Raw genomic sequence first — 15637 nt, forward strand, 5'->3', positions numbered from 1 at the left:
TTTACATTGGTTTGTTTTAGATTATCTATTAGAGCAACTATCCAAGAAAGGCCTCCTAAATAGGTTGGTCGAAACTGCTAGGGAAAAAAGGGAGCTGGGCAAAGAACTACTAAGATACAACACTAAATGTGAAAAAACCAATGAAGCATCACGAGTGCACATGTAACTTGTGGCGAAAGTTGGAGGCAGGCTTGAGGATATTGTTCAAAAGTTGATGACGTTAGACAAGAGACTCAGAGGTGATGCGCGAGCGGGTATAGATTTAGTCAACATGATCTTGAATCAATTGCCAAGATCCACAATCTAAACACCGAAGGTAAGCTGTTAGGTCTCTATTCATTATATTTCCATTTTACAAAATACCTTAGATTTTTACAAAATGTAACAAATAATCCGATGAACATATATAGGCTATATATACATTATATATATATATATATATATATATTGCATGTTTCAGATTTTGAACATAATGTTTCTCGGGATGAAAGCAATGTTTGCAGTAACTGTTCCTCGGATAACCTTCTTTCAGTTAATGGTTGTGATATTATCAATATATACATTTTTTACGTTTATTATCAATATTCGATCATTTTTCAGGACTGCCGGAACCTCCTAATGAAGACCAAAAGTTGAAAGACAATACGCCAGACGAACAAAACCTCTCGGAGGACAATTCATCGGATAACTGTTCCTCGGATAACCTTCTTTCAGTTAATGGTAAGTGATATTATCAAACTGATTGCTATTTTTTTTATCAATGGAAAAACTACGTTTTTTTAAACGTTTATTATCAATATTCGATCATTTTTACAGGACTGCTGGAACCTCCTAATGAAGACCAAAAATTGAAAGACAATACGCCAGACGAACAAAACCTCTCGGAGGACAATTCATCAACGAAGACCAAGCCGAACTATACCAAAGGTAAGCGTTTCATAAATTCTTCATCTTAATTCTACAGCATATATAATAACAACGCCAAATGATATCGTTCTTTTCTTATCAGAAATTTCAGATTTTCTTGCTGAATCCGACAATGATTTTGCAATGCCTTGCAACAGCACAGGTTAGTGTCTAGGCCTAGGCTACTTTATACAACGGTTTATCATGAGAATAGATGAATGGCTATATGATAATAAAAAACTTTGTTATTTTAAAGGCATTTCACCGCCATCACCACCAGAATTGAACGAGTCAATTATTGTTGAGAAAATCGCAGCAATTATTTCGGATGGTGAGATTCCATTTTAATTTTGCGTCGATTCTATTCTACCCTAAAACGGAAACGGATTACAAGAAGCGCGTGTCCTTCCACGTTCGATACTCACGTTAGAAATATAGCGATCATTGAATATCTAGGCGAAGCACCTCCGTTCAGTGAAACGCATGAAATACAAAAAAGGGGGCGGGGATTGATTATGTAAGGACAACTGACTCTGTTATGGAAAAAATAGCTGAAAAAAGTGTTACTCAGCCAACGCGCGATGTACATAATAAACTATGTTTGATTGAACAGTTTGTTGCATTTTCCAAGAAACTTGAAGCAGGTTCAAAATGTTCATCCTCGCGAAAAAACGAAAAATAATACTGGACATATATTTATCGGCCCTCTGTTTCTACATTGGGACGGGGAAACCGAAACCTATCAGCATTTCTTCTCACACATCAAAGGGAAGCTTGACTCAGCAATAACATCAACTGAAATCGGCTACAGTGAATCTCTGACTTTCGGTTCGGATGAAGAAAAAGCGCTACTTAAGGCGGTGAAAGAGGCATTCCCCTCCGCTAATCAAATATTATGTCACCGGCACCTTATTGAGAATGTAAAAAGACATTTGTTGCACAAAACTGGTGTCAACAATAAAGTTAAAGATAAGATAGTCGATGCGATATTTGGTAAAAGTGGAGCGCTGCATCAGCATGACGAATTCAACTACGAACAAAAAATGATTGAAATAAAAGCAGACATAATGGAATCAGCACCAGAGTTTATAGCTTATTTCAATAAACTGGAACCGCGACTAAAGCAGTAGCCTATGTGTTCATTCCGTCAGTCAAGAAAAGGGTACATTCAATCGGTTGGACCAACATTAATTGCGAGACAATTTACAGCATTATAAAACTTTCGACCAAATGGAAGATATTAAAGATTCCGGATTAAATTGGGAATTGCATAAAATGGTGAAACTACAATAGGCCTATATCGAAATTCATGGAGCTATACAATCAAGGAAACTTCGAAATTGTATCAAAGTTAAAAAGCAATACTGTCAGCCATGTCATTTGGACTCAAAAAACCGAAGACGATAAAAACAAACTATTTGAGAAGTTTATGAAAGCCACAATAAGGCCAACAAAACCAATGAATAGGCTACAATGACGTCAACAGATGGTCTGCTGACTATTCCTAAAACCGGAAATATTGCCAAAAAACCAGGTCAGAAGAAGCGCGTAAAAAGTGAAAGAACAGCAAATTGAAAAATTCGAAGCCGGAAATTGAGGTTAATAGACATATATATATATATATCAGTGATGTACATGTTAACGTTTGTATAATTTCGTTGTAAATTTCGGATCTGAGAAACAGTGAAATGTTCCTAATGTCATTTGTAAACTTGTAAATTTGTATATATTTTTGTAATTAATTAATTCACTGAAAAATGTTAAAGTATTTCTTTGCAAATGTATTGTAGCTCTACGTTGGCCTATAGGCCTATGTTTTTGATGACAAAGTTCAAACTATCAAACTATCAACCGTTGTAAATTTCAGATCTAAGAAATATAGTGAAATAGGCCACTGTAAATTTGTATATAAGTATATATTTGTAATTAAAAATTCAATGAAAAACGTTAAATAAGTATTTACTTTGCAAATGTGTAGCTCTACCGTAGGCCCTACTCGTTTTTGATGACACTAAAGTTCTAACGATCAAAACTATCAATCGTGTTCAAATAGATGAAAAATAAAAGTTAGGCCTATTACTTTAAATTTAAGAATTTTTTATCCGTTTTAGTGAGCTTCTCATATCTGGTAGGCGCTTGGACGGCGCTGTGGTCGGCTTTTAGTAGGAGCCCTCAGAAATCATTTTTTTATCAGGGTTTGTACCCTATAGGCCTACTACTTCTAATATTTATCATTTACACATTCTTACAATCACCATATAACTGTGCATAATTTACTGTCCTAGATTTACATTACTAAACATTTCTGTGCATTACACATATTCACTTCATTTGTTAGTATATTTGAATACAAAGATAAAAAATTCGATTGTTTTTTACTTACATAGTTAGGCCTCCTATTTGTACCGTGTATTTCAAATGACCACAATCACCACTACGACGATCACTACGTTTGGCGCTACGTTTATCTGGATACCCTTTCACACGCTGATCATTTGGTCGGCTCTGTTGATAGGCCTAGGTCTCCGCACAAAATCAACAGAATTTGAATTTGATTGTAATCAGTCAGCGTAAGGTTTTGACGCCTCCACAAGCATAATTCAATTCAATATATTCCTATATTTTAAACGAATAATCACAATCAAATATATATCGTAACCGGTTTATATTCATTGCTTGCACTACTGCAAAGCTGAATATGATGGCTGTATATTTCTATGGGGTTGTCATCAAAAACTTGCTTCTCAAACGCTGATAAAATGCTATATACGGCGTCTATAGTCCTAAGCGCTTCTATCGCGGTGTCTTCATAAATTAACCAGGAAATGAATGAATTGAAAATATTGAAAAATATCTTGTTGTTGTTAGGCCTTGTTGTTAACTACAGAAAGCTGTTTAGAATCAACAAAAAATTTCTTGCTGCGGAGGAAACGGAGAGATAGTAGAACGCGATGGCAAATCTGTTGAACCAAGCGGCAGTCGAAGCGTTGTGTTCGGCAACGTATCTGGAACATTATCTCGACTGTTTAGAGTCGCTTCCCGATGATTTGCAGCGCAACATGACTCAACTGCGAGAGCTCGATCTTCAATTTAACGGTGAGGAGGTGAAAGAAACTGAATAAAACCCTATCCTATCAATTCGAAACAAATTGACATATTTCTACTGACTTGCTCCGTCGAGTAAAGACGAAGTCACGCCCATAGGCCTACCTCGGAATTACAATCTCAGAGAGAGGACCTCAAGTGGAACCTCCACATATCAAGTAGGCCTATCGCTAAAAGAGCTAACTGTACATTAGGGTTCCTTCGCCATAACTTACGGAAGTGTCCTATGCAGAGTAAGAGGACTGCATATATTTCACTCGTCCAATCTGTTGTCGAATATAGTACTGTATTCAGGGATCCGTACCAGACCGCTGACCAAAACCGCTTGAGTTACCAAGCCTACTAGTTAGTTACCTAATCGTTGGTGGTAAGCTTTTTATAATCGGATGGGCTTATACCAACGTTAGGGATGACAAGGACCAAAACGCGGTTGAAAAAAGTAACACTTCAAAAATATACTTTCTATTCACTTCAGTCCACAATTAATGGCTTAATTCACAAACTAACACAGGTACCTTTCGAAATAATCCAATTTTATGTATGTTTCGAGTGATTAATCAACATTATTTTGAGAAATTAATTAATTTCTCCACAAATTTCGCCATTGGCCGCCATTTCTCTGTATTGCATATGTGGCATGATAAGACAAGGGGACCTACAAGGATTTATATAAAACTTCCAAGACGAAACGACAATTTTCATTTTTGATGGTTTTCCAACTTTTATTTCAAATCTTCGTGTTTTCCATAACAAATAATGAAATAGTAAATTTCTGGTAAAAGAAAAATGGGAATAAGTGTTGATTTCTTAATTTTTTTTAATTTCGTCGTTTCGCTTCGTTAGTTTGTGCTGTTGTCCTGGCCTCAGTCCACAGGTGCCAGCACCTCCAGTAATTTTCAAAATGGCAGCTGTTGACTGGACGGAAATTTACTCTCACTTTACGGCCGATTTGCACATGGATTAAGATCGTCAGGTGAGGTGTTATAGGTATCAGACAAACTACGAATCTGTTGTGCGTCGATTACAACAAAAATTAGACAGATATCTTAAGAGACAATGAAATGCCAGGCAAATTACTCGTCAGTCAAATTGGCTGACGAAGATTTCATACAAAAATGACCTTCCCATTCCTGACTGTGGTTTGTGAAAATATCCGATCGTGAAACTAAACCACAGACAGGTTACTGACTACAAGCCTACCAACCAGACGGACGAATCTCCGACTGAGCTTTTTGTACAAAGTGACAAATGGGTTGGTCCCGGCTATGCCCCCTGATCAATTTCTGCAGGCTCCAAAATCAGGAAAAAGCAGGGATGAAAATCTTCCGTCCATAGACGGATTTCCGACCTTTTCTAACATTTTCTTTATTCCTGGGAACAGTGTAAATCACCTCAATCGCTTTACCAAAATCGGAGAAACCAATATGGCATCTCATTCAAAAAGCGGCTCTAATTCAGGCCCAAACTATTAACATTTTTACCAAAAGGAAATAAGTTTTTTAGCTAAAAGTTACTGATTTTTGTTCCCCAAAAAAATTCTTTTTTAAAAAAAATATTTTCCAACTTTTTCAATATGGGCCGTTTTCATCCCTGAAAAAGGGCCATATGAGCTAAAACCTACAAAGACTTAAACACGGACAACGTTGTTCAAAGTTAAACGTCAAACAACGGCAAACCCTTCGTTGTCCCGAGGCCAAACATAGCTCAATACCGAAACTCAATCTTCGTCAAATCCGTCCTCCACTGGAATCAACTGGATGAACAGACGATCCAGGCAAAAACCGCTGATCAATTCCAGCGTATGATTGGCCTGCACTTTGACTAAAAATCCCCTCCCCGTTGCCAGGTGCCTTATCAGGGCGTACTCCCAACTACTTCTACAGATAAAACTTGATTTGGTATAATAATCAAGGTCAAGCATTAGAGTACGTAGGAATAAGTAAGCTAGAGCGTAAACTGGGTAGCATCCTCCCGCGCTCGGCAGAGGCATTCGGACCTGATTGATGTCATCACTTCACCCAGCCTCGGCACAAACCCCTGCCACCCTAGACCCGGTGTACCACACAAAACCCCTAACCCCTTCTCTAGGGACCGTAATCCTAACCCTCCAGACCCAAACCCTATCGAAGTCCAAACCAAGAATACTCCAAAATATTCACTTCCTACAAGATGACGTTAATTCGGGCTTGAACCCACCAACTGCTGCGTGTTGTAGGCCTAGTGTTTGCAAGTGCAGCATTTTACCACTGGGTCTATTCTACCCAAAAGTTTTAACAATTTTAAAGGGCAAATGCTGTCAAAATTGAAGTTTCCACGATTTCTTAACCAGAAGAAACTTAAGTATTATAAAACGACCTGAGATCTGACTCAAAAAAGTATCACCAATTAGCCGTGAATTAGTAATTTATTTATCCTTCACTTTGTGCGTATAGTTCACATACAACCCGCATTGGTGCTATTTATGATGTTATCTATGACAATCAACACAAGCACGTGTGCGCGCTAGTATGCGAAACCTACGTAAAATCGATAAAAAAGAGATCTTTTGTTCACCGTATTCAAAGACCTACAGCGCTACTCATTTACCATTATCATGTCATATACAACGGTAGCAACTGTATACGATGGTAAGGGTTTATTAATTCAAATCACTCCCAAAACGATAAAATATCGCATGAAATGTCTAGTGAAATGACTGGAAGCCGCGACCATTTGTCAGAGATGACATCAGAAACACGCACCGGCTTACATAAACAATAACAGAGAGCACATGCTGAAATTGCCGGTTTAAAAGTTGTATGTCAGGAAAATTTGCTATTTTCTAAAAATTGTCTTTTTTCTTGACTTTCCGTCTCTCAAAAAAATTGGTTATTATTGTAAAAATCGCTAATTTTGATTTTATTGGTTTTACTGCTCTTTTCTCAGAACGCCAGATAAATTCCCTACTTTTCTATGAATCGCTATTTGTTACTTCTCGTGTGAAAATTTGCTATTTTTGATTTTATTAGATCGGAATTTTAATCAACACATGTTATGAAACCTGATTGTCTGGCTTTAGGCCTAGATAATGTTATTCAATGTGAAGCTTTATGTTCCAGATCTGTTGAAAGATATTGATTATTACCGTGAGAACTATCTGAAGGAAACTGAGGGTTCGATGAAAAAACGTGCTGTGCTACAAGTACAACGAGCTTTAATCAAATGTCAAGAACTAGGTGATGAAAAACTACAAATTGTTGCTGAAATAATTGAACACATTGAAAATAGATCGAGGCAGTTAGATCAAGACCTTGAAAATCTTGGTAAGTGCTTCTCAATAATGTGTTTATATGGGGTCTATTCAAGGCCTTGAAATCTTTAAGTCTTGGTCTTTGAATGTTTCTGAGCCCATAATCACTATCCTGACCTAAATCCATAGTATACGCTATTGATGAATTTTCCTTGGTGCCAAGCAAAGCATGCCCGTAGCCAGTCATGTCTTTGAGGGGGTTCGACTTTCGTGGAACTTTTTGTAAGGTACCAGGATAATGTCGGGTCCTGGGAGTACTCGCGCAGAACATTTTTTAATTTTTAATATGAGATGCAAAGAGAAGCAATTTCACAACTTCTAGCATATTTGGGGTGAAAATTTAGCTTCTTTTCCCTACATTTTGGCCTCAAATATCATCTAAGTTTGGAAGCATGTGCATGTTTTGAAGTAGAACGAATGAGAAAGTGTTAGCAATGAATGTCAAGTGAATGTTTTGAAATCGATGCTCAAATTTTCTTGAGGTCGGTATCTGGGCAGGACTTCCTCAATGAGTGGGGAAGAGGTTCCCCCCTCCTACACGGGCCTGCAAAAACTGCATGATGGGCTCCTTTGTAAGATTGTTGAAGCATATTCATGATTAATATTGTCGGATTCTGAGCTGCCCTGTATTAACATATTCGCCTTAATTATGAGAATTCATCCTTTTGTAGGTTTTACTGCTAAGGTCGAGACTAAAGGTATTTACATTATTTAAAGAATTTAACATGAAACATACTTTAGAAAAGATGGAATTTTCCAGTAAAAGCAATTAAAGTATTCCTGCATAGAATTGATAATGTTTTATATTGTTTGCATATCTCATTCACATTAGCAATCTAGTTAACACCAAACCCCAAATTTCGGTAAAAACTGCTCTATAAAAGCAGAACTGATGTTCGTTGTAGTCGCCCATAGCTCTAGTACTGCCACTGGACACCGTAGTCTAGAGTTTGACTTACTTAAAATGGCTTTCCTTTTTAAATAGTAGATTCCCCGATTGTCATTAAACCTGTCGTCGAAAAAGAAAAAGTTGAATCTCCTGTCGTTGTTGTCAAACCGCCAAAAATAGTCGAGGAGAAGGAAGTTCCGGAGAAAATAATGCCCGGCCATAAACGACATCGCCGCCAACGAACACATCATGACAGTGTGTCAAAAGAGGAAGATCAAAAGGTAAATATTTCACTTTCAGTTGGGCTTCGTACCAAATCTTATGTTATACCATTTTTTAGTGCATCAGCATTGAAAATGTCAGAATTAGGTACATCGAAATTAGGATTAAATTGATCAGGTTTAAATGGTTCGCCTACCTAGTAGCCTAATAGAGGAGTGTATTCTGAAATGATTGATTAGGAGGTGTACCGCTGTTGCATCTTCCGTGAAGTATTGTTTGTTACTACGGTTTCACAAGGTTTGAAAGGTGCTGTCATCTTTTAATAGAGATTTTAACTATCTAACAATTAAACCTTTAAGGGTACACAGTTGGGTAGATTAAATTAGGGCAGTTATGTAGCACATAGCGGTGTACATGCAGTGAGGGTTAGTGCAATTTGGCAGTAACATATTGAAGCTCTTGAGTTTCACAAGGTTTGAAAGGTGCTGTCATCTTTTAATTGAGATTTTAACTATCTAACAATTAAACCTTTAAGGGTACACAGTTGGGTAGATTAAATTAGGGCAGTTATGTAGCACATAGTGGTGTACATGCAGTGAGGGTTAGTGCAATTTGGCTGTAACATATTGAAGCTCTTTAGTCCTTAATGGCGGAGGTAGCAAAGGCAAATCCAGGTTCTTCTAAGGGGAATGTAGGTTTCCCCTTGCATGGTTCAAAATCAGTCACAGGCTGAAAAATACTGGCTTGTTAGAGGGTAAAGCATTTTTTTGCAGAATGTCAGTAGGTTTTGCTTCGCATGGCTTTGTTCCTTGTTGCTGTAACATATTTGGTTGCTTTGCATTGTATTTTAGGACACAGAACCTGAAGATTCAATACTTCTGTTGCCACGGCGACGCAAGCGACGTAGCCAGCTGTGGTTGCATCGCCCAAAAACACTCTCCGATCAGGTTACAAACCTTGTTAAGAATATTCATTCCATTGTTGGTTCAGTTCTTGTGTGTTGCAGTTTTTTCTTGTAGGATTTTCTCTTAACCTGGTTTTCGGTCTTTTCTTACCGGTAAACTAATATTTCTACGAGTTTCCTGGAATACTAAAATCAGTTCAAGGAATCTTTAGGCCACACCAAAAGAAAATCTTGTTTCCCGGGCCCAACTGACCCGATATTGCATCATTTCAAATGATTATTTTCAAAATATAGTAAAATTGCCCACCGACCCTATTTCAAAACTTCAGATGAAATAACTTCTTTCAAAAATAGCCGACCAACTACAAAGCTCTTCATTCTTGTAAATGAAATATTTTTTTCTTTCATATCAAATCGTGATGTTGGCACTGTCATCATAAAAACATTACATCGGATTTAACAATTTGATTCTGGAAATGGTACAACTGTGCTCAGACAACTTTGCTTATCAGACATTGAATTGTAAAGTTCCAGGAATTCCGTATAAAATATAAGCATTCAAGATTTCCATGTTTTTCTTTTCATAAACAGTCTCCAAGTGTGAAATATGTTCAAAATATAGTTGTTGTTTTTTTTTTTAGTTTATTGTACAAAAACCTCAACTTCCATTCATTTTTCTAGCTGCTAATCATATTTTTAACTGGAAATTTGGTCATGTAAAAGATAATTTACGGCAACCATCCCACTGTCAGATTTTTTTTCTGTAAAAAAAAAATCTCTACCTACCTACCCATTTTGGTGATTGTCCCGTCCGGGAAAACAGGATCTTTTGGTGTGCCCTTAGGAGTTTTAACCCTTTTACCTTAATTTTGTGTCGGCTCTAAAGTATTTAGAAATGCACAGCTATAGAACTATGTACCACCTGAAAAGCATCTCATTTTTCGGTTGGTCCCGTAGATACTGTAGTCTCGATGAGAAATTCATAACGGACTCAATAGCTTCTAATTGAGACACCAGCATCCTGAAACTTGCTCAGGTTTCATGCAACCTTAGTCATCATTCCTTGGGGGTTGAATTCTGGAAATATTGGTTAGCTAAATTTCAAAATGGCACAGTTTTTGCATGTTTTGTTCGGAGATTTGTTGATGAGACAAGTACCCCACCTGGAACCTAAACATAGTACGACAGCACATCGAATGTGTTAACTCCTTCGGGTGTAGAATTTTCATGGCTGCCTTAAGCTAAAACTTCTATTGTATACCATTATCCCCTTAAACTATAGTGAACTGACAAAATGTTCCTAAAATTTCTTAGTTACATGTAGGCCTATTTTGAAAAAAGTTTGCACAAGGATTTAATAATATTGTTAACAAACTAACACTTTTGTTTAATTTTGAAAGGTTTTTTTTGCTAGGGATCATCATTTGTTATGAAGTCTTGAATAAATCACTTCCGTGTTTATAAGGATGCTAAGGGACGCTTGTCCATGGGTGTAAAATAACATTCCATGTAAGTTCATAATTAATGGATGACTCCTGATTGGATATCGAAAAGTACTAGTATCTTTTAGGGCTAACAGCCCAAGCTCAAGATTTCATTATTCAATCTATTAAATATACAGTGTTTCGGGATGTAGAGATGTCTGCTGCATGCCTTTATCTGTTAAATTTGTATGTCTTTGTTCCTGTCGAATAATGAAGTTGCATTGCCATTCTCTAACTGCTACTATAGGCCCATTTTATTTTGTCAATTCCGCCAATTTTTAAAAAATCACATTTTCCTCGAAGGCAGCGGTGGATTTAGGGTACCTCATATGCCTCACATGAAGCACTCAAAAATCTGAAATGCCCTTCTTGGAATAGCAGCAAAAATTCTACTTTTCAAACGCAAAATTGCCTTGAAGGTGTGCATCTAATAATTGTTTTCTTTGGATCCTGAATCATGTTTCGAATTTTCAATCGTACGGGATGAGTATTTTCCAGAAAGGGAGGGCAGCCTGAAAGTGACAAAAGGGCATTGCGTGTACTGAAAAAACATGTTGAAAATTAAAGGCATCAGAATCGAAGAATATCAAGTATAAATATTTCAAGGACCCTTAGAAATTTCCATTTGCCTTGCCGCTTCAAAAATTATGCCCCAGTAGGTAGATTCTCAAATTGGAATAAGGAAATTTGCCTTCAAAAAAAGGAAAAATAGAATCTTTAATCTGGAAATGGGCAAATTAAGGACATCTGATTTTAACTCTTTCTGAAATTTTGTGTGTTTCCTGCTAAAATCCTGGCTACAGGCATGTGGAAATAGGCACATAAGACGAAAAAAGTAAAATGTAAATGGCATCGCTGTAGTCCGGTCTCTTACAAAAAAAACAAAAATGGTTGAAAATGACTTCAACTGTGCATTGGAGTTGATTCCTAATGTGCCTCTTTTAAAGGGCCATCTACACGAGAGGAAAAATCCTTTATTTTCAATCTACACTATCTACACAAGATGGGCCTTAAGTGCCTTTTTTTCAGGGCAAGGCATTCAAAATTGGACCCTGGATCAGCCCCTGGGAGGTTAGTTCCAAACAGTTTTCTCAGTTAATAACCTAATCAAAATTCAATTAGATTGTACCAGGGACAGCTGTATATGGTGGGGTAAACGTTATGTTACACGTCACGTGATTATTTATGAAGTTGTATGATGCTTCAATTGTTTCTTGGCATTGTCAGTAATGAACATTACCGGTACATGTTATGTAGCATAATTTTACAGTGTACACACTGTTCCATAATTCCAAAGGCAATCAATCTGGTCAAGTATCATTTTCAAATGTTATTGTGGTGCAATGATGGTGGAATATCTTTGTTAACTCCATAGGAAGAGAAAGAAAAACCAAAGAAAAAGAAGAAACGGAAGGCAAAGAATACAAATAACAAGAATACAGGTGGTGATAAGTCACCAACGATTGATCTTCCAATTGATCCAGATGAACCCCTATACTGCATTTGTCAACAGGTGAGTTTTGTAGAAGATTGAATTAAATCAAAAATACATTAAAAGACATGTTTCGATCTCACCCTAGAGATCATCGTAAGGTGTGACTTTTGCAGTGCAAAGAATGTGCCCAGTGTGCCACATAGCAGCAGAACTAGGTATTGAAAACGTTTTAGCGAGATAACCTTGAAGTTGACCTGATTACTTAGGAACAGAGTTGAAATTCTAAAAGTTGCCTTATTAGCTAATGGCCCTAGGTACGACATTTCCAAAATGCAATGCGAACTAATGCGTGGGAGTTGCCTCATGCATATGCCAGTGACTGTGGCTTGTGGTCAAATGGTGCTTGCGACCTTAGAAAATTTTTAATTACAAACAATTTGGATTGAAAGTCCTAATCCAGGATCTGGGGCGCCCCAGGTTTTGACATCTGGGGCATTTTTACAGGCAAGTAAAATCGATTAGGATTTCTCAGTTTATTGAGATTGTTATAGAGTACGGGGGGGTAAATGTGCAGCCTGCAATACCAAGTTCCACATTTCTTTTGTCAAAAGTAATTCTAGTATTAAGTTTTCTACCAGTTTTATTCTAGAAGTAAAACGTAGCCGACAAACGTGGAACAAAATCCATAGATTCTCATTTCTGTAGTAGGCAACCATATGGTGTAAAATATCGATCGAATCGCTCCATACGCGATTTAGATTAGGCTAATCTATTTACTCAATCAAGTTTGTAAATGTAACCATTCGACAAATTTGATAATCAAATCTTTCTTCAAAAAGACAAAAACAAATGGCCAATCGGATTAGCATAATCGACTGCTCGTAACAATACCTCTGGTCTACTCGATGACACATTAAGTAAACGTCCCAATTAAATTATTTACAGTAAATGTAAATCACAGTCCCAATTACATCAAGTATGGTGGAGTTTAATGCGCTTGAGTTTATTTGTGCATTGTCCCTGTAAATGCCTGTAGGGGTCATTCATTTATTACGTACGCATTAGGGGAGGGGAGGTGAGGGGTCAGTGCATGCGTACTGTAATGCTTAATGTATATGAAAAAATTGCTGATTTTGCGTACAGAGGGGGAGGGGGTTGAAAAATTCAAATTTTATGCATACGTAATAAATGAATGATCCTATACCGGTTGATGTGATTCTATATAAATCTTAACAGAAAAATAGGAAGTTCTTCTAAATGCATCTAAATTTGAGTAGGTTTACCAAATTGCCTGGTACATCAAATGGGGAATCTAAGACTGTATGAAGGTGTTTATTTTGCAGGTATCGTTTGGTGAAATGATCGGCTGCGACAACGATAACTGCGAAATCGAATGGTTTCATTTCCTCTGCGTGGCACTCGTGAATAAGCCTAAGGGTAAATGGTACTGTCCTAACTGTCGTGGTGATAAGAGTAACGTCATGAGAAAAGACATTAAACTAGCGCTTGAACAGAATCGCGATAATAACAAGAAATAGCATTCGCTTCGTTCGTAAGATTTGGAAACAAACCTCGACTTCCAGGACCTTGGTTGTAGGCCTACTGCCGTTAACATTAAGTTCAAAAGTTGTTTTGTATCTTCAAGGCATGTCTTACATTGTTGGATAGACTATTAGTATAAAATGATGGGCTTATACTGGACTTAAAATCTTAGCAATGCGGGTTCATGTGGATTATCCCAGGTCATTTGCGATATGCTCATCATTGAAAAGAAATATTCAGGTTATCTTATTCAAAGCGATGCTGATTTTTAAACTTGTTGGCATTCAGAATTTCAATTATGTGAATGCTGTGGTTGAGTAGGGCTGTGTTCCTTCGACTTGACCTTTCTGGCATTTATCATCGATGAATCTATACCTCGGCATTGAATTTGCAGAATTTTGCATGTTGTATGCATAAATCTTTCAAGACAAGTTAATACACTTGTTACTATGTTGATGGTAAAATGTGCATATCATGATAATATCTGACATCATAATTTTTTGTAATGTACATCAAAAGATTGGTTAATATTTGTAAATTTGTTAATAAAATGGTATTATAAGAAAATACTTTGTGTATCAGTGTTCCTGTCCAATTGATCCTCTTTTAATTCGTCAAGGAGTTGCCCACTTATCACCTCAATTCACAGTGAATTCAAATCAATAGATTGATTGATTGTTTAATTGGTTGATTTACAAATCCATACAATACATAATAACTTCGTTGATTAGAATCCGGATTAGCCGGTTGTTGGCTATACCAAGTTTTTCGTTGAGGTTTCACATGTGAGAGGAGTTCTGGAATCATGAGCATCAAATTGTAGAGCAGGTTGGACGAGTGGTAGTTCGAGTCTGTGAAGCAAGGTCATGATGCCCCGTTCATTACCGTAGTGTCTCTGGGCAAGAATACACTTCTCATTGCCTTTCTCCACCCAACAGTTTAGAAGGTACCTAGCCTACTAGATGGCTCCAGTAGCTGCTCAGAAGATACTTCTCTCCGGGGAGAGATGACTTTTGAACGTTGCATCACAGTAGAAAGCCGCTATGGAAAATTTATGCGGGATATCGACAAATTCCTCACGATGCGTTGGATACAATACAAACTCACTTAAAAGGCTAGATATCTCATCACTTCAAGTCTTTCAAGGAGACCTTCAGACTGTCCTCGAAGACCTCCGACTGCGCATTTGCCTTAGAAAAGTTCTCCGTAGAGGAGCCATTTCTGGATGCGGTCGTTAGACATGTGGGAGCCGTTGACTGCCCATCTCAGCTGGGCCCTGCGTGAATGATGTTGATGGATTTTACACACAGATAGTCAATAGAACGTTTACTAGTGAGATTACTTCATGCTCATGTATATACATCCAGATGTATGTTCCACAAAACAAATGTGTCGGTTTGAGTAACTACAGTTGACAAACTGCGGCGTTTTTATGAGCACACCTGCGGATCCAAAGCTACCAAAAACATTTTTAATCGTTTTCTTGAAGGAATGTACTAAAGACAAATGCGTACACATAGGCCCCTATCATTAGAGATTTTTTATGAACTTGAAAAAAATCTAGGAATGGATCCACGCCTGATTATGCGATCGTTTTTATGAGCACCGATTTTGTGCCTGTGTATCATACCCGGACATGCCGAGTAAGGTCACCTGTTAGCGGCGCGGAACCCCGGGACGATAGTGACGTTTGAGGAAATAGACTCGGAAAATCTCAAAGTATCACAATTCGTTCAAAATCGCTTCCGAAAATCTTCCACCAATAAACTGAATAAAGCCAACTCAACTGACATTTCAATTTAGCGATTTTTTTCAGTTTCCCCCCATTCATAGAAAATACTTGAATTATCAAAATATTTAC

The 15637-nt window shown here is 37.4% G+C and overlaps 3 protein-coding genes across 6 annotated transcripts in view; 2 read left to right on the top strand and 1 right to left on the bottom strand.

Moving 5' to 3' along the window:
- Nucleotides 1-3462, bottom strand: part of LOC141905008 (uncharacterized) — a 90197-nt gene extending 86735 nt beyond the window's left edge. Inside the window, exon 1 of one of the 2 annotated variants that reach the window (XM_074793700.1) lies at nucleotides 3290-3423. In XM_074793700.1, the coding sequence (XP_074649801.1) occupies nucleotides 3290-3291 (2 nt within the window). In that variant the 5' untranslated portion in view covers nucleotides 3292-3423. Of the gene's footprint in view, nucleotides 1-3289 lie in introns of both variants that reach the window. The other variant, XM_074793699.1, reaches the window with a different exon arrangement.
- Nucleotides 141-1297, top strand: LOC141905225 (uncharacterized). Its single transcript, XM_074794039.1, has 6 exons — nucleotides 141-185; nucleotides 295-316; nucleotides 601-720; nucleotides 817-927; nucleotides 1010-1069; nucleotides 1163-1297. Exons 1-6 carry the CDS (start codon nucleotides 141-143, stop codon nucleotides 1252-1254), a joined length of 450 nt encoding a protein of 149 aa, XP_074650140.1. The 3' UTR covers nucleotides 1255-1297.
- On the top strand, nucleotides 2453-14282 carry LOC141905007 (inhibitor of growth protein 1-like). 3 transcript variants are annotated; one of them, XM_074793696.1, is made up of 8 exons: nucleotides 2453-2504; nucleotides 3775-4002; nucleotides 7110-7313; nucleotides 7972-7998; nucleotides 8286-8470; nucleotides 9263-9358; nucleotides 12175-12312; nucleotides 13578-14282. In XM_074793696.1, exons 2-8 carry the CDS (start codon nucleotides 3858-3860, stop codon nucleotides 13770-13772), a joined length of 990 nt encoding a protein of 329 aa, XP_074649797.1. In that variant the 5' UTR covers nucleotides 2453-2504; nucleotides 3775-3857; the 3' UTR covers nucleotides 13773-14282. The 3 variants fall into 3 exon arrangements, with proteins under 3 accessions (XP_074649797.1, XP_074649796.1, XP_074649798.1); XM_074793695.1 differs by lacking the exon at nucleotides 2453-2504 and having other exon boundaries at nucleotides 3736-4002; XM_074793697.1 differs by lacking the exons at nucleotides 2453-2504; nucleotides 9263-9358 and having other exon boundaries at nucleotides 3736-4002.
- The last annotated feature ends 1355 nt before the right edge of the window (nucleotides 14283-15637 follow it).

This window comes from Tubulanus polymorphus, chromosome 5 (assembly GCF_964204645.1).
Source record: "Tubulanus polymorphus chromosome 5, tnTubPoly1.2, whole genome shotgun sequence".
In the NCBI taxonomy this organism is placed as follows: Eukaryota; Metazoa; Nemertea; class Palaeonemertea; order Tubulaniformes; family Tubulanidae; genus Tubulanus; species Tubulanus polymorphus.